This window comes from Lonchura striata, chromosome 9, assembly GCF_046129695.1.
Source record: "Lonchura striata isolate bLonStr1 chromosome 9, bLonStr1.mat, whole genome shotgun sequence".
Lineage (NCBI taxonomy): Eukaryota > Metazoa > Chordata > Aves > Passeriformes > Estrildidae > Lonchura > Lonchura striata.
In genome coordinates, this window is record NC_134611.1 from 22848965 (window position 1) to 22867486 (window position 18522).

Sequence of the window (18522 nt, forward strand, 5' to 3'; positions counted from 1 at the left end):
TGAACAGGACGAGCACAGGCCCAGGCTCCAAGGGACAAGTCAGTTGCACACAGCCAGCCTGGCCAGGGCTCCCTTTGGAGTTAAGTGGCCTGGGAGATGCTGCCACACTTCTGTGCCAGCAGCTCCTCTGCACTTGGAGATGAACACAGCCTCAGGCACAGGCACCTAAGGACAGCAGGAGAGGAGCTCTGCGGGGCTGGGCAGGGGGAACAACGAGCAACATGGAAAACTGCAGAAAAAGGTAAATAAAATAGAGCTGTTCTGGTGCTTACCTCAGCTGGGAATTCCAGTACAGTGGAGATGTTGGTTAGTACTACTCCTGAAGCAGAAACTAATCAGAGCTTTTGATAAAAACCATTTAATATTTCTACAAAAACATATACATGACAAAACCAGACACTATACATTAACATGGTGCTAATTTATAAACAAATGTAAACATCTCACACAGCAAAACAAACCACTGAAATGTACAATCCTCTGGGTGCACCTGAGCAACTAAGGTAAAAGGAATGAAATATCTTCACCAAAAGTAAAGAATAGTCATTGTAAGGGTACTTTGCCTGGTATAAGTCCATGCATGCTTGTTCTGCAGGGGACACCAAGTCCCAAGTGGTTATTATGTTGAACCCAGACAGTAGAACAAGCTAAATAGATGTAAGAGTACCTAAAATTTCTGTATAGTCTTACAAGTTGTAAAGGGTGATTTATAAAAATAAAGTAACTTTGAGATGTTGATACTTATCAACAGTTAACTAGTCAGCTACTTCACCTTTTAATGTTTCATGCATGGTGGCCTATGGAATTTAATACTGAGAGATTAACAGAAAAGTTAGGGGAACCAAGACTGAGAATTTTAATTTTCTACCTTCAGTGAAATAATTTAGCATTTTTAGTATGAGATTATTTCTAAGTCTATATGCAATTCAAATAAGCTGGTTCCAAAATTAAATAAGTTTTTAAAACTAAATCATGTTCCTGTATGAGCTCTCATGTGCTTTCACCTCATCTGTTCTCTGAAAGGAGTGAAGAAATAGAAATTCAGGTAATTGCTCTCAGGGAATGTACACTTCACTAGTTATAATAAAGAGCACCTCGGTGAGTTTTTAGGAGGATCTACATGTCAACAATATACTAAGAAATTCTGCACAGCCCTGGTGATGTCAGTGTTGTTCCCACTAAGGCTCCTTATGGCTTCATCTTCTTCTCCTTAGGCTCAAGCACCTTGAAACATCATCCAAGTCAGTCAGGATCCCTGCCTCAAAGAAAACTGACTCATAAAATTTTGTCAGTTCACACTGATACTTTACTTAACACACTACTGCAGGACACTCAAAAGAGACTCTTACTGTAAGAAGCCTGTCTATGATCCAGGAAAATAGGCCGAGGCTGGTGTTCCAGCAGCTTTTGGCGATGGCTGTGCTTTGGCTGGCAAGTAGGGTCTCAGGTACTCTGCAGAACAGCACAGGACACTGCACTGAGCCAGGGCTCTGCCCTTCAAGTACATTTCAAACAACACCTGCAGTTTCCTACTTACCTGAGTTAAGTGTGTTTTGACTAAGCCCTCGTAAAGGAATGCTGTCATCTTTTTTCTTGAAATACTTTGATTCCAGCCCCAGTTGATCACCACTAGAAATAGAACAGCAAATTAAAATTTAAAGCAAATTCAGTTGGTCATCGGTGCATTATAATGAGGGCAGCTACAGACTCGCTCAGAAAAACCTTCACTAGAAGTGCAACTACTGTGCTTCATGACCTTTACCATGTAAAATTAAACCATCACTGAGCAGGTTAAGAACAGACTAGAGCTAATTTTTTCAGTGACCCAGTACTGATGCCTTGGATCTCTCAGCAGGAGCAACGCTGAACTGTTGTTCCTTGGGGCCCACTCCTGCAAGCACAGCTCTTCCTTTGGTTTCAACAAACCAACACAAAACTGATTAGCATCACAATGAAGAAAGGCAGATCACAGAAACAAGCTAATACTAGGACCTTTAGTCAGTTCCAAATACACCAAGATGACAAAGGGCTTTATAAAATGAATTAACAAAAATACTAAATTGCAGTAGCTGACACTCACTTCTCCTTGTTTGCTGCGTGATGTGCTGCAGGCACTGTGTGAGCATCCAAACATTGACTGGGTTTCAAAAGCTGTGAGTTCAACTGAACCTGCAGAGAAGAGACAAAGAGCTGCAGGTTAAGACTTACTCCAGATCTGAGAGTCTGAGAGTCCCCTCCCCCGAGGGCATTCACAGAGCCAAATTCCCAGAGATTCCTGTTTCTACACTTCACTGGCCCTGCTGTGCAGCAAAGCCTGTGAGAAACAGCCTAAAGACAAGCATTAGCTATGAATAACAGTCATAATGCTCAAGGCAGAGAGCCCAAGAGTAAATACAGGAAATATTTATGTACTTTGTGAAATAGTCAAAATGTTGTTTTGATATTTTATACAACTTAAATAAAAATTTATACAATGAATAAATAAAATTGTATACAATTTTATACATTCTTAAGCAAACAAAAAAGTCAAAGTGCCTGCCTTTGATACTGGACATTGGGAACTTCCATTTTTGCCGTGTATTGGTTCCACAAAGTTTTGGAAGGCATAGAGAGGAGAAATGGGATGACTGATTCCTGAGCTATGAAACAATGGTCGGTCAGGCTGTAAAAGAAATAGAAACTCATCCATAAACGAGAAACATAATTTTACAAGTAACTGTAGAGATTAAAAATTCCAAAATTAACAAGTAACTGCCATTACAAGGCCAACACTTACGTGAATCTTCCTGATGGGAAGAAAGCATAATTTTTTCCAAGATTTGCACACTTAAGGAAAACCACTTTGAAAAAGTTAGATGAGGTGAGCACTCTCAGCTAGTAACAAGCTACACACCCTGTCATTGATTAAAGCACTTAATGTATCCAGCTACAAATCCTCTTTGTATGAACACTGAACAAGCAGCTCATCAATTCCTGCTGTTGCTGTGACAGCACAGATCTGCACAACACAGGGTGAGAAGCAGCAAGTTACAGTATTCAACAATGACTGCAGGAACATTCCTCAGCCCCTGACTTTTCCTGTTTCTAAAAATTACTTTATCATTAAGAGTACTGAAATAGTACACTTTGGGTTTTAATCTTTACAGAGGGAATTAGTAAGTTAACCACTCAACACAAAAAAGCTGCCTTTTTTTGTCTTCACTCTGTATTTCATATTTTCAAAAGTTAATTCTATTACTCCTTTGTGTATTTTACATAAACAAGAGCTTAGAAGATTTTTACATAGAAGGCTCAGGGCATCAAGAAGCATCAAACAGGGTTTTATATTGTTAAAAACAAACAAAGCCAAACCACACCACCCAAAACTGTAAGGCCAGAAGAAGATGAAAGCATTTTTTCCTCTTTGAAGGCTCTGCATTTTAGCACCTGATGCCCACCTGACCAGCCTGCTCTACCTTACCATGCTGAGAGGTGAAACAGCAGCCCTTCCAGCAGCAGGGGCACTGGCAGGACTGTCCAGCTTCTTTGCCATCTGAACTTCACTCAGCTGTCTGTTCAGCCATGTGATAACTGCAAGAGGAAGAAAAAGCTCAAGTCCACTTGCTCTCTTGTACAATCTCTTGGAAATGGCCAGTAGCCCTTCCTTCTCCCTAGTACCATGCAGAGCCATTTGATGAAGCTTCCTCCCCTCTCCAGGCCTCTGAGCACCCCACAGCCCCAGGCTTGTTTTCCACGCATGACAATAATGGCAGCTCTTCACAAAAACCCCAAAAATTACTTCTATCAATTTCAGCAGTGGTGAGATCACTGGGTCATTTTTACAGAGGGAAAAATCAAGCTTTATAAACCTACCATTTTCATTGGTTTTCAGCAACTGCTTACTTTCTTCAAGTTTTTGTATTGTACTTTCTAGCTGCTCTCGTAGCTTGTCAACCTGTAATTCCCATAAAAATTGCAACACTATCAGGAGTGTTATACTACTAGTTTTATATACTAAATACAAACAACAAAAAAAGCATTTACGAAGTTATTCTAAAATTAAAGAAGTTTGAACTCAGTTTGTCACAAAAGCAACATAGTAATTCTTTTAAAGAAAGCCCTACTTTCAGCTAGGATTTTGGCAAGGTGACAGCCAGAATCCTTTCTGATCTTCATTTTTCTATGATTAGTGCAAGGACTCTAAACAGGAGAATGTCCTGTTGAATGGAATTGAAGAAAAAGGTTCACTCTGTTCTTGTTCTTACTCCCTTCACCAACTTACACATGAATGTGCCTTCTAAAAGGTGCTGATTCATCATTATGTTGCTTTGTTCTCTTAAAACAATTTTGATTACTTTCCATATAAATGGATGGCTTTTACAAATCAGGTTAACATTAAAATTCTGAAAGTTGATGACACATTTAAAGAAATACATTAAATAAGCAAAAGAGTATATCTATTGCATGGAGAGATTTAGTACCTTATTTCTGTAACTAAGTTAAAGCCCACAAAACACAGCAAAGTCCATACAATTGCACTTCCAGCACACAAGGTTAACCCATCAATACCTCCTGCTCTTTCATTTGAAGGGATTGTCCCATCTCCTGTGATTCCCTCTGCTCTTTTTGAAGTTTCTCTTCTTTTTCTGCCAACAGTTTTTCTTGCTGAATTGTCACTGTATTTTTCAATTTTAATTTACTCATTAGAGTTTTCAAATTTCCTTGTAACTTCTTGATAATTTCATTAGCCTATTAAAAAAACCCAAGCCATATATTACAAAAATAAATACCTAAGAATAAGGGAGATGCACAAGGGAAGTGCCATGAAATGCCACGTTCAAACAAACCTTAAGGAGCTCAGCTGACAGCGACTTAATTGTTGTCTCTAGTTTCTCAATATGCCTCTGTTTTTCCTCTGTACTCTCTTCCAGTATCACCTTGAAAAGAATGTTACAAAATACAATAAGGCTGTGATATACATTGTTTATGATTTCAAGTAGAATGTTCATAATCCTTAAGAGTACTATCCTTACAGGGAACCAGCTGCTGCTTTTCAAATTTTAAAGGATCTGGATTAATCTTTTTTTTCCTACCAACAATACCATAAACTATTACTCCAGTACCACAGGATTAAATCTGAACCCAGTATACTTTTGATGCCATCATTTAGAATCTTAACTACAGCTGTATTCATAAAAACTGGCCAGCAGCTCCTCTATGGAAACCAGAGTTAGGAAAGTTTAAAAACAATAATGAAAAAACCTTTTGCTCCTGTGTCGCATCTAGGACTTCTTTCGTTCTGGTGACGAGCTGATCTTTGTCTTTGATCTCTTGTTCCAAGACAGCAACTCGTGTCTGCAGCTGATTAATGAGCTTCTCTTTTTCATGGCATTCAGCATCCAGAGTTGTGTTCTCCCGGCGTAGGGACAGCACCTCCTGCTTTGCTCTTTGACATTCCTAAATGTTGGGAAGGAATTGAATTTTATTCTTCAAGAAAACCCGTAACAGTAATTTAAACAGACATATTTAAACAGTAAGCATAATATGGAATAAAGAGGAAATAAATGAACTTAGCATGCTGAATTTTCTATAACGTGCCCAGGCAGGCACAGTTAATAATCTAGCAGTAGTAAGCTTAATTTTGGGCATTGGGAAGCCGTACATCTTCTAATCCAGAAAGCTTTGCTTTCAGTTCTCTGACTGTGGAGTCTCCTTTGTATCTCCTCTCTGTTAGGTCTTTATTGATGACCTCGAGTTCTGAGAGCCTGTTCTGCAACTGCTGAATACTTTTCTGATGCAAATTTTCCAATTCCTTTTTCTGTTGCTCATGCTGTTGTTGGTACTGAGTTTGTGCCTGTGAGGAGCACAGAAATGAAGCAGTTATTTGATGACTCTGACTATTCCAATACAAGAATCCTGTTCATTCTTTCCAGCCATTGTACCTGGAGAGCTCTTTCCTTCTCACTGGTCAGCTCCTGCGAGTGTTTGTTGCTCAGAGCTGTAGTGTAGGCTGTCCATTCATTTTTCAGTTTGTCAAGTTCCCGGCTCTTCTCTGACAAGCTCTGTTTAAATTTGACAAAAGCACATAGAGTTTAAAAATGTAAATATTTCAGCCAATACCGAGTGACTGTTACTTACTAAAAAAACATGGAATTATTAAAAAAAGTCTAAATTTCAGCACCAGATGCTGCAATATATTAATTTTGTAAGCAGGAAAAGGCACTGAGAAGCTGAAGAGCACTGTTCTAATGCTGTGGATAAAAGAATTTTAATTTCCAATTGCATTTTTTTCCAGCCACTATTTAAGCGTGAAAAAACAGCCTGCTGCTCTCTAGCCTTGTAACACACAGCACTCTGTTAGGGGAAAAAAGAATAAAGTTCTTCAGCAGCATCTTTTCCTTTTTTTGATTTGTAATTCTGCATTCCAATTCAGCAAACACATTCCAGTAACTCAAACTGAAGCTGCAGACATGAGGCAAACAAATATTCCATTCAAAAAATAATTCTTAACAATTTGATTGGAATTGTTCTATTTCATTATGGTGAAAAAAGTCACCTTGATAACTGCAGAATCTGACCCTAATCATTCTCTTGAAATACAGAATTACTATGCTGACTGCAAAATCCAAAATGAAGTAATTAAAGTCCAAGACTTCCAATTTATTTACCAGTTTCACTATTTTTCCAAATAAAACAATTTCCAACGATTCATGGAATATATTAAGTATATTTATCATTTATCGTCACATGACCATATATTTAGTATTCAATTTGTGTGTGCACAGACCTCTGCACAAAATAAAGTAAAATTCTGCTTGAGTACTGCAAGAGCTCAATTTAACTCTTCAGCTGCAGGCTTTACTCACTCTCAGAAAGGCTACAGTAGACTATTCTCTTCACTCAGTCTCAAGTCAGTTATCTTGGCTAGGTAGTGGCTAACCAACCAGCCTACAAAAAGGACATTTTCCATAAAATCAAAAAAGTGCAACACACAAAAGTTAAAAATTTGTTACCTGTTGAGTGTAGCTCAGTTGCCTGGTAAGATCCTCCTCAGTTTTCTTAAGCTTTTCTTCCAACATCTTTTTATCCTCCTATGTACAAATTAACATCAAGTCAAATCCTTAGCTCCCAAAACACAAGTAGCATTTAGATCCCATTTAATCAGCACACCTGCCTAAGCACCCTTATACTCACTGTATTTGTGAAAAGATCACCTTATTAAATAAGTGTCATACTGAATAAGATATAATTAGTAAATTCAAAATAAAAGCTATTAGCCCACAATGTAAAAACCCCAAATTAAATTCTTACCAAATTTCTACAAGGAAATGGTATTTTATTTACAATATATGTTTACAAAGGAGTTACCTAAACAAGAGATCAACTGAAATACTGTAAATCTATGTTATTAAAATGGCTTATTAGGTGCCTAGAAACATGACAGCACAACAGTCAAACTGAGACCTTTAATTTCTCACAAAATGAAACCTAGCATGCTAACAAACTGCATCAGCATTCCCATTTTAACTGGCTTTTACAGCTGTTAGTCCTCTGAAGCCCACCAAGCCTCACAATTACCAGCAGCCTGTGCTTGCCTACAGCCAAGTGCAGAACAGAGAATGAAGGTTCCAGTCAGTCCTGCAGCTGCTCTGGCCATCAGCACAGGCTGCGAGCAGGGGAGTGCAGCAGCCAGAGCACTCAGCAGCTGCACACCACGTGCACTTTGTGTAAAACACCTCCCTTCCTGCCTGAATATACAGAATGCATTTCCACTGCCTGGGTGATGGTAACAATTCAGACTTTACAACATGCACCCAAGTAGCTGCATGCAATTATGTATTTGGACTAAAAGGAAAAATAAACAAGAGCATACAACTTGGTACATACTTCTGAATTTCCCAGGATGAAAAAAATGCTTAAGTACATACAGCATTGAGGCTTAGTTGCAGCTACAATAAACTTTCATTTTACCTTAAGGCATTTCAAACAGTTGGCCAAAAACTTCTTTATTTCTGCATCAGTTCCTGGCAGGAATTTTAGAGAGAGATGGGTAAGGTGTTTGAAAGGGTTGGTCTCCACTACATTTAAAGAGACAGGTGTGTGATCTAGAGCTGGTGCTGAGGAAACCAACTGCAGCAAAAACCTAGGGAAAAACCAAGATAATCAAATGTTTAGCATTTTTTCCTGAAACTACCTGTAGATCCTAATCTATTTGACAATAAAATATATTTTTATATGTACAGTAAAAGACTGTTCAGTTTTTGCTCAAGAAAGAATTCTCCTCTAAAGACTCAGGTTTTGCCACATCCACCAACATATTCAGGTCGGGGCAGGTCAGATTATCCTTTTCTACTGACTCTTCTCAGTCTGAGTGACTGACAAGCATTTTAAGAACTCAGCAAGTACACACAGAGTAACATGGCACACACTTGTGACCTACCTTGGGATATCTTTGTTCTGCTCCTGAATGCATTGCTGAAGCAAATCTATGAATTTTTGCGGGAAAGCAGAGAAGTCTACCAAGAGACCTTGCTGGGATTTCAAACTATATGAACAGACAGAAAAAAAACATTAACAATATAGAGAACTGTAATTAATTTCCTGTAAAATATTTTGTTTACACTAGTAGAAAGAACCACTTCTGATTATTTTCAACCAGAAGTGTGTCCTCAAATCACAAAATCACAGAAGAGGTCAGGCTGGAAGGGACCACAGAGGGTCAGCTGGTCCAACCTCCCTGCTTGAGCAGGGTCAGCCTAGAGCACATCCCGGATAATGATCGCCAGAGGATACTTCTGAACACAAGAGTTCTTGCAAATGGACTGCACTAATTAAAAACCAGAAGTTGCTGTGGAACAAATGTGTTTCTTTGAGTAGGCATCACCCTCACAGCTCAGTGTGGAGGAGTGATGGGACAGGCACAGGGAACAAGCACAGGACAAGGAGGGGAGCCTCAGCCATTACCTCGATCCCCCACTTGCCCATCTCTGCCCCCTTCTCCACAGCCACAGCAAATTCAAACAGAAACATGAAACATCCTGCAGTGCATGCACAAAGCTCTGCCTCCGTGCAACGAAACACTCCAGCACATCTCTCCTGCAAACACTACTTTGCTTTTGCCTTTTGATCCACATACCGATCACACCTCCCTTTTAAAAACAACACCAAAGCCACCACCCCATGCCAAATCCTCAAACAAACAAAAAAAAAAAAAACCACAAAAAACCCTCAACAAAACAAAACATAGCAAAAATAAAATAAATACCCAAGGAAAACTGAACTGTTCATCTGTTCATGCCTGGAATCCAAATTTGATGATTTGCTCAAATTCTGAGCAAGTCAATGAGACCCAACAGTACAATTATGCAAGAAACCCCTAAGATACAGGCTCAGGTCTGTAAAACCATGTCCATGCCAACAAGACTTTCTTCTTGCAATTATTTCCTGAACTAGTTCACACACACATACACACACAATAGTCTGTAAGAAGCAGTTAGGATAAACAGAAGATACCAGCAGTATTCCTCTCTGTAACCTGAGCTGGTCACGCTCCTGAACATGGCTGCTTCACCAGGTTGGTGACCGGTCAGAGAACAATAATGATAAAACACTGACAAAACCCCACAAGTGAAAACTTCCAAAACCTGAACTCTAACACAGACCACTAGAAGCTACAAATATTCCATTTCTTTTTTTTTTTTTTTTGCCATTTAGAAATGTTTCACAGAGAAAGTACTGTAATTTCACTTACCTTTGAAAATCTTCCTCTGATATAACAAGGTTGTAAAGGAAAAAAGGATCAGTATCATCAGTCAATCGAACAGCTAAGTCCTGAAAAGATGTACATTTAAATAAGATTAAAATACTATAAATATTTTAAGCCAGCATTGCAAACAGTAGTGAATGCTTTCATTGTTTAGTCAAAAATACAACAGAATTGTGGCAACTGATTCAAATATTACAGCAAGAAAACAAGGAAAACTCTTTCACAAAAACAAACCAAGTCAAAACATTAAACTTTGACCAGCAAAGGTTTTGAAATTCAGTGTGTAGCCATAATTTTTCAGAGAAAAAGCTATTTGCTCTTTTTTTCCCCTCATGAAATAAACGTAGCACTAGCAGCCCATCTCATGGTTTAGTAATACATCACTCCCATAACTGGAAGTCTTTCAGAGCACACTGCTCCTGAAGTTTATAAAACCACCAGCTGCTTTTCTATACTTGAATACAGAGCTCTGCAGACTGGATACAGCTGAATCCCATCTGGCAAACTGCAGGGTTATGCTGCTTAGCTTTGAAACAGACACTCACTTGATGTCTACACAATGTTCTGGAAAGCCTGCCCTCTCCATAAGCATTAAGCCTCCAATAATTCCAGGGATGGGGTTATGCAGTACATTGGGCTCAGGCAGCTGCTCCTGGAACAAAGCTTGCCCCTGTGGCAAGAATATTCCCCAGCAGAGGTACAACAGTAAAGTAGAAACGTGTCAGCTGTTCCAACGTAATGAGTGACACAGCACTGTACACACACATAACTGAAACTTTTTTAGTTCAGGTGCCAGTAACACCAACGAAACTCTCAGCTGGAGATGCACAAACAAACTCGGGGATTTACAGACACGGACAGTTAAAATTAATGCTAGCCCAAGCCAGCTGGGGTGGACTGATGGGTGGGACAAAATGCCTGTTTGGTCTGATGTCCCATTAGCTGGTTAAGCATTGGAAGATCTCCTATCACTCCCTGATGGACTCAACTGCATTTCCAGTCCCCAGGCTCCTCCTGATACAGCTCAGCACACACTTCTAACTGAGCTGCTTCTGCTCAGAGGGAAGCACCATTATCACTGCCACCAGGAGCACAATCTGACCAAAACTGCTGTATTCCTATACAAACAAATCTTTGCCCAACAGCACCATAACCCATCCATGACCAATCTTAACATCATGCTGAAGGGATGAACACTTTGATGACAAATCAGACATACAACAGAAGACATGACAAAATCTCCAGTAGTGGTCTCATTGTGATTTCCCCTGAGAAAGACGATATTTATTTTTTTTTTCCCCAATGTGGAGCCTTGAACTAAAGGTACCCCTAAGCTCTAACTCATGTTCCCCTGAGCATCTCCAAATACTTTTACTATGCAGGCTTGCTAAGACCCATCGACAGCCAAACTAAAATAGAGGGCTAAAAAAGGCTGGGGGGTGGGGGAGGGAGGATGGAAAACCACAATACCAAACCAACTAAGTTACTCAAAAAATCATATAAGAAATAAAGTATGGTCAAATGGCAAACACTAAAATCCCACTTTACTTTTCCTTTTTCTACTTATACGTCCATAAAATAAAATTCAGATAATACGTAATGAATGACAGATATATGATTAATTTACAAACCTTTTTATGAACGGGATTAGAAATTGACAGTAGTTCAATATTCACTCGAACATTTAATCTCCTGTGTACAAAAGGATTAAACTCAGTAATAAATCAAGAAAACATTCTCCAAATAATATGTGTTCACAGCTTCATTAAAGGAATCAATGACATCTCAAAAATAAAAATTTAGGCAGAAACATTAATAAAATTCCCCTCAATGACTACACTTAAAATTATAAGAGTTTCAGTCACTGCAGCACCTCAGGCAGAGCTGTTTTTTTTTTGCTGCTTGCTTGTTATCCACCAGACTTTAAATCGCGAGGCAGAAGTTTTGAAACGTTGTCCAGAAACTAGAACTTTTGTAGAAGCCTGCTGAAATTAACGACCGCTCAAACTCCTGATAATAATAAATACAGTGCTACCTTGCCTTCAATGATTTCTTACTAAGTCACTTATATTACAACGCACACCACAGCAGCCTTTCCGTGCCTTCTCACACTGTCTAACCAGACAGGACCCGTAGTGCCGAAATTCATCCTGTTTTGAAGAGACGCTTCACACACGGAATGTCTGCGCTTTCCCGGACACCGCCGCTGTGTGCACCCTCGCACCGGCGGTTCGGACCCGGGGTCCTGGGCTGCGGGGAGCCGCGCATGAGGCCGCGGAGCGGGGCAGAGGCGGAGGCACCGCGGGAGGAACCGCGGGAGGAACCGCGGGAGGCACCGGGGGAGGCACCGCGGGAGGAACCGCGGGAGGCACCGCGGGAGGAACCGCGGGAGGCACCGCGGGAGGCACCGCGGGAGGCACCGCGGGAGGAACCGCGGGAGGCACCGCGGGAGGCACCGCGGGAGGAACCGCGGGAGGAACCGCGGGAGGAACCGCGGGAGGCACCGCGGGAGGCACCGGGGCAGGAACCGCGGGAGGCACCGCGGGAGGCACCGGGGCCCGGAGACGCCGAACCCCGCGCGGGCCCGGCAGCCGCCCGGCCCTCGGGTCGCCTCAGCCCCGGGCCCAGCGGCGCCTCCGCAGAGCCGCGGCGAGCTCGCTCCGCTGCCGGCGGCCCGCCGGGTTCCCTCCCTCCCACGGCGACCGCCCGGCCCTCCCCGGCTGCACGGGCCTCGCCAGACCCGGCCCCTCCCTCAGCCCGAGGGTGCCAACGCCAGCAGCGCCAAGCGCGGCACCGCAGAGCGCTGCCCAGCGGCGCCGAGAGCCGGCAGGAGGAAAGCGGCTGTGGCTCGCAGCCCCCCTGAGGAGCGCAGAGAGACTCCCGCGCAGCCGGCCCGCACTCACCGCTCCTCGCAGCCGCAGCCCCGCACTCGCACCGACACCGCCCGGTCGAAGATCCGCTCCGCCGCCATCTTGCTCCGGCCGCGGGGCGGGGCCGCAACATGGCGGCGCGGGGGGCGCCGGGAGCGGCGATGGCGGCGCCGGGGCCGGGGCGCTGCGCTCACTTCGTGCTGAGGAAGAGGCGCTTCTGCAGGATGATCCCGGCGCCCGGCAGGCGCTTCTGCGGCGAGCACGGGCACGAAGAGGTACAGGGACGGCCGGCCGGGCGTGGGGTGGCCCCGCTCCCGTGGCACGGGTGGGAGAGGCAGCGCCGGTGCCTCCCTTGAGCCTCTATGTGCCGGGCAGCCCAGCGGTAGCCCTGACCTTGCATTAGGGGTTTATTCTTTTAGGATCCAGTCAAGTATTAAGTTCTCGTCTCTGTTTCTCCGTTCCGGTTAACTAAGTTATTCTGCATAGCTGTTTTATGAAGCTGATGCCCCTCAACAATTTCTTTAAAACACAACGCTGAATGCATGCTGAAGTGTTTTCTAAAACTTTTCTAACTAGGAACAAAATGACAGAAAAAGAATTCCGTGCCCTCTTGATCCAAAACAGTGAGTATATGTAAAAGTTTTTCCCGTTCTTTGTCAGTATTCACATGATACTTACTTTTCTCTCCATTTGGCTTTTAGCACTGTCTATGAAGACCAACTACAAAAGCATTTAAAAAAATGTAACTCAAGAGAGAAGCCAAAGCCTGTAAGTGCAGTGTAATTTCAGCACTTCCTCTCGGATTTAAGACCTAAAACATTACAGTTCTGCAGGGAATTTTCTGTGCTGACAGCAGCTGTGAGCTGCAGGGCAGCAGGTCTAGCAAAGCACTACTGCTGAAATGCAACTCACATTCCAGTCCCCTCATGTTCTCTGCCCCTTCTCATTGTAATTTGGTACACTTTTTCAATTCTTGGTTACAAATAAAAATGTTGAATTAATTTTTCTCAGAAACAACCCAGGGAAGAGGCTCTCACAATGCCATTCATTTCAGAGGCTGGGTGAGAGCTTGTCCTGAGAAAGCAAAACCTGCAGAGAAGCTCTGGGTATCCCAGGCACTTGCCCACTCCAGGCAGGCTGGCAGTGAGCCACGGAGAGCCTGGCTGACAGCTGCTGAGGGAAGCAACAGGACGTGTTTATACAGCTCTTTCAAGAAAGCAGAGGATGGCTTCTTTATTGCCTGCCTTTCTGCCTTATTCGAATTGCACCTTTAGTATTCCCTGGGAAACCTAAAAATGGTCTCTGGAATCTGTCTAGTAAGCCCTGACTGCTTTACTCTTATGAACATGTTCAATCTTGTAACACTGTGTCAGAAGAGTAATTTCTGGCTGGGATTCAGTATCAAACTATAGGAAGGAAAATTACTTGGAAAATCTTAACCTTGCAGTGGATTCTTATTGCTACATACCTTACATAAGAACACTAAAGAATTTAGCTATTTGATTCCTGGTAATTAACTGAATCAAATTTATTTTCTTTTTTTTTTTTTTTAAGGTCTACTTTGTTCAAGATATTAATGCTGGTTTAAAAGATGTAGTAGAAATATCAGAAAAACAAGTGAGTACATTATTTGGTTTTAGGTTCAATCCATACATTACATGTTGCAACTTATGACTATAAAAATACAGAAAATTTCAAAGGTCTCACATTTATTGGTGTCACTTCTTTTCCTTAAAAAGGTTCCTCTATCTTCTTTATCTCTTGAAGAGCTGCAGAATTTAATTATCAAGTTGAAAAAAGCAAGTAATGGTGAGCTTAATACTAAATACTAAAAGTTTGTGTGTAACCTATCTTAAATTGAATTGATTAATTATTTCATTGCTATTTTTGTTGTTAGATACCTGTAAAAATAAGATAGGTGCCATAAAACACATCTGAAATAGTTATCAGGCAGACTTCCAATAGCTAAATTTTACTCCAAATAGTAAACTAGAATGAAAGAGTGATAAAACTCCAATCCTGTGTTCCCTTCCTTTTTTCTTTTTTTTTCTCACTCAGATATCACTACAGATGATATATCTGTTATAAACATATGATGATAGATTTACACTCCCAGCAGACTGCTTTATTAGTGCTTCAAACTGAGCTCATGTCACAATTGTAATTATGTGTGTTACAAACTAGGAACCCTTGGAAACTCAAAGCTATACCTGAAAGTTTTGCATTTGCTTTCAGGCCTGGAAGTTCATCTTAAGGAACAAATACTGTCCCACCAGGCTTTACAAGAAGCCTTAAGTGACCCAAAGAATGGGGAATCTGCTTTCAAACACCTGAAACAACAGGTTTGGTCTGATTTAGTAATAACTCTAGAGGAGTTTGGACAGGGAATTGTGCTGCTGTAAATTTGAGTGACTGGGTGCATAATTCCAGTTGCTTCCCACAGAGGGAATCTGATATGGTAAAACAGAAGATATAATCCCTTTCCTCTGTACACACATCATCTTTTCCCTAATCTCTCACTGAAAGGAAGGCTTTAAAAAGTCTTCGGTGATTCGGTGAAGGTATAATTTTTCTATAAGGCATTACAAAACACAGGGTATATATTTTCTTGGTTCACAAATAATCTTTTGATGTTTGTAGGCTTCTATTTTAGGTAACATGGAAAAATTGCATTTACTTGGTCCAGGAAGGTGTTTTGTTGAGTTTGGAGCTGGGCGAGGAAAGCTGTCTCATTGGGTTGATATTGCCTTAGAGAATGTTGAAAATGTTCAGTTTTTGCTTGTGGAAAGGGCAACCACAAGATTCAAGGTAAGAGGATATTGTTACATTAGTAAAGTATAATTTTTAAACCATTGCCATGGAAACTGTTAGTGTTTACTTTTTATCCTTACTTACATTTAAATTTTACAAGTTATACATTCCATACTTCACCAATAGCAAATTTTTTAGAAAAAAAATCTTGATGTTTAATATTGGAAATTCACAGATGTCGATTTGACAAGGAAAAAGTCTGACATTAATACCTGGATCAAAATTGTAGTTATTAGTGACCAATCCTATGAAATCTCTCGTTCTGTTTAAACAGGTGGATGGAAAACACAAAAGGAGAGATTCTATATTTGAGAGGCTTCAAGTAGACATTCAGCACTTATGTTTAAGTAAGTTCCTTCTTGGCCTGTGTCATTCTGAAATAGAGGCTTATTTTTAAATTTTGAATTGAGGTTCCAGTCAGTTTGTGTGTAACATGCTTAAATGTACTTGGTTCTGAAGATTATTCTCAGTGGTTGCTTGGACATGTTGATGCTGTATGTTTACACATATATGCAGACAGGTATGTGCGAATATACGTAGATACACATATACTTTAGATGGACGTTTAAAGTTTTCTACTTTTTATACACTCATAGGACATCATTATAGGTGAGGAAATACCAAAACAAATAAATTTTGAAGGTTTTTTAGCACTTGCGGAATTAAACATGCTGGCATTGTTTGTTTTGCTTAATTCTACACATAAGTCATGCACCATCAATGCTACAGAATTTGTGGGAGCATGTGTCAGCAGGAGATGCATTAATGTCATATTTACCTTTCATAGGCAGTATAGAAAGGCTGAAATGGTTAAATGTGCTTCCCAGCCACTGCATCCTATTGTTTTAATTTGTCTTAACAAAATGTGCCAATCAATGTATTTTTAGTCATGGCAAACATTTATTTCTAAGTCTGCTGTAATTATATTATTCAGAAAAAGCAGAGATGCTGGGGTAGTTGTGGATTGGATGGACGTTTGTTGGTTGTTTTTTTTCTTCCCTCCAGATAAAGTACCTATTTTGGAGAAGAAAAAATTACCAGTGGTAGGAATTGGGAAGCATTTGTGTGGTGCTGCAACAGGTATGAATTACAGATGTGTGAAGTGCAGAAAGTCAGGATATAAGCCTTACACTGTGAATGCACTGATCTTCCACATTGTCCTTTTAAACTGTTCTTGCCCTCTAAACCTTTTCTGGTGAACACAGTAATTATATTCTAAATATCTCTAGGCTCCAGTGGAATAGTAAAAGGATAACAGATGTAAGGATACTCTAGGCAGAAGTGAAGCCCTTCTTGGCTTTAATAGATTAGAACGGAGAACAATGTGTGGTGGCATGGGTAATATATTTGAGAGTACTTTTTTTAGCACAGTTGCTTCTTCTTTGAAACAATTCTCTTTCTAAAATTTTATTGGCTGTCTGCATATGTATCCCAAACACAAATAAGATTGTGTTTCTGTCCTGATAACTTTAAACTAATACAGTTTTTTAATGTTATATGGCTATTGTGTTGAGAATGTCATCTCTGTCATGCTACCTATAAAGGTGTCATATTTGAGATGTCTAAGTTAAGCATTTAAGAAGTATATGTGCATATATAATAGACTGTGTCCTAGATATCAAACTTTTAGAGCAAATATTCATGTGTTTTACAGGGAGGAGATTTTCCTACAATGCCAATTTTTTAATCAAACTATTTTAAATTCACTTTTGAAGAACAAATATTTCAGAGGATAAGGTCTTAGAAGCTCCAGAGAAACCACATTTAGGGTTTTCATATTTTCAAAGCATATTTGTAATTTTTAGTTATCATTGAACTTGCTTTTTGGCTTAGTTTGTGATGTGTAACTTGATTCTTCTCTGTGGGAAGCACATTGCAACGATACAGCCTGTATAAATAATGGCATGGATATTTTTTGTTCCTTCTCAGATCTTGCTTTGAGATGCTTGGTTGAAAGTTACACCACTAGCTGTGATGGAGAAGATGAAGAGCCTGCACCAAAACGCTGCAGGGCTGCTCAGACAGAGGTGGCTCCTCACAAATCTGCTGGTAATGAAAGCACCACAGAAGTCCGTAAACCTGTAGCTGGAATTGTTATTGCTCTGTGTTGCCATCACAAGTGTGACTGGACACATTATGTAGGCAGAGAGTTCTTTAAATCAACAGGACTGGGACCAGTAGAATTCCATTATTTTCAGAGAATGAGTAGTTGGGCCACTTGTGGCATGCAAGAAACCACAAGCAAAGTTTCTACAAGTGAAGACAGTGAAGATCAAACTAATGACACAGAAGAACATGAGCACACCCTCAGCAGGACAGCAAGTGGTTCTGATACTTTACAAGGGTATGTAGGTTTTTTCCCTAGCAAATGGACTCCAGCAGAAAAGCTATGTATAGTGGCACATTAAATTGCTTTGGGTCCTCAAAAGGACTAATTTTGCAGAAACATTTAATTACTAAACTTATAGAGATATTTTACTTTAAAAATATGATTTTCATGAACGTACATTTCAAAATATTTCAATAGCCATGCTTAACCTGACTGGACTGAAATGAACTTACAATGATTTTGGTAGTTTTTCTAAGCTTAAGTACTAATGTTAATTACCAAAACTATTTTCTGACAGCTGTCATTGCTTCTTTCCTTTATCTGGAACCAGGATACTGAGTGTTGAGGAACGGAAGGAGATCGGTTGCCTCTGCAAACGGCTGATTGATCATGGACGGATTGAGTATTTACAGCAGCAAGGATACAAGGCTGCAATGCAGTATTATACAGAGCCTGCTGTGTCCTTGGAGAATGTCCTGTTGACAGCTGTCCCAAATCCTCCTTTGATACCAGAGCCAACTGTATGACAGGAGATAGATTTGGAATTGGTAGAAAAAAAAAAAAAACTCTATAAAACTTATCTGGGTTTTTTTAAAAATCTAATTAATTTTTTACAAAAAAAAACCAACTTATATCATCTTTCCTGTATGCAGGAAAAGGTCTTATACTTTTCAGCTTCACTGGGAATTACAAATACACAAACCAGTTCTCATCAGCAAAAAAATAAAAATCCCTAAAAATACTTGAAACCTGTTGTAGCCTCTTTG

General features: G+C 40.6%; 2 protein-coding genes across 7 annotated transcripts; one reads left to right on the forward strand and one right to left on the reverse strand.

Moving 5' to 3' along the window:
- Positions 1-342: 342 nt before the first annotated feature.
- Positions 343-12748, reverse strand: SASS6 (SAS-6 centriolar assembly protein). Of its 4 annotated transcripts, none has more exons than XM_021525222.2 (18): positions 12649-12748; positions 11377-11437; positions 9731-9810; positions 8420-8524; positions 7951-8122; positions 6993-7070; positions 5922-6041; positions 5642-5833; positions 5242-5436; positions 4827-4916; positions 4549-4728; positions 3853-3934; positions 3461-3570; positions 2540-2662; positions 2081-2169; positions 1538-1629; positions 1350-1452; positions 343-1255 (listed from the first exon to the last, which is right to left on the reverse strand). In XM_021525222.2, exons 1-17 carry the CDS (start codon positions 12714-12716, stop codon positions 1364-1366), a joined length of 1926 nt encoding a protein of 641 aa, XP_021380897.2. In that variant the 5' UTR covers positions 12717-12748; the 3' UTR covers positions 343-1255; positions 1350-1363. The 4 variants fall into 4 exon arrangements, with proteins under 4 accessions (XP_021380897.2, XP_021380887.2, XP_021380876.2 ...); XM_021525212.2 differs by having other exon boundaries at positions 343-1259; XM_021525201.2 differs by having other exon boundaries at positions 343-1452; positions 12649-12735.
- TRMT13 (tRNA methyltransferase 13) lies at positions 12745-18504 on the forward strand. Of its 3 annotated transcripts, none has more exons than XM_021525152.2 (11): positions 12745-12890; positions 13192-13238; positions 13317-13383; positions 14170-14232; positions 14355-14424; positions 14851-14957; positions 15256-15423; positions 15701-15773; positions 16432-16506; positions 17356-17770; positions 18087-18504. In XM_021525152.2, exons 1-11 carry the CDS (start codon positions 12747-12749, stop codon positions 18280-18282), a joined length of 1425 nt encoding a protein of 474 aa, XP_021380827.2. In that variant the 5' UTR covers positions 12745-12746; the 3' UTR covers positions 18283-18504. The 3 variants fall into 3 exon arrangements, with proteins under 3 accessions (XP_021380827.2, XP_077641589.1, XP_077641588.1); XM_077785463.1 differs by having other exon boundaries at positions 17356-17725; positions 18054-18504; XM_077785462.1 differs by lacking the exon at positions 18087-18504 and having other exon boundaries at positions 17356-17475; positions 17625-17730.
- The last annotated feature ends 18 nt before the right edge of the window (positions 18505-18522 follow it).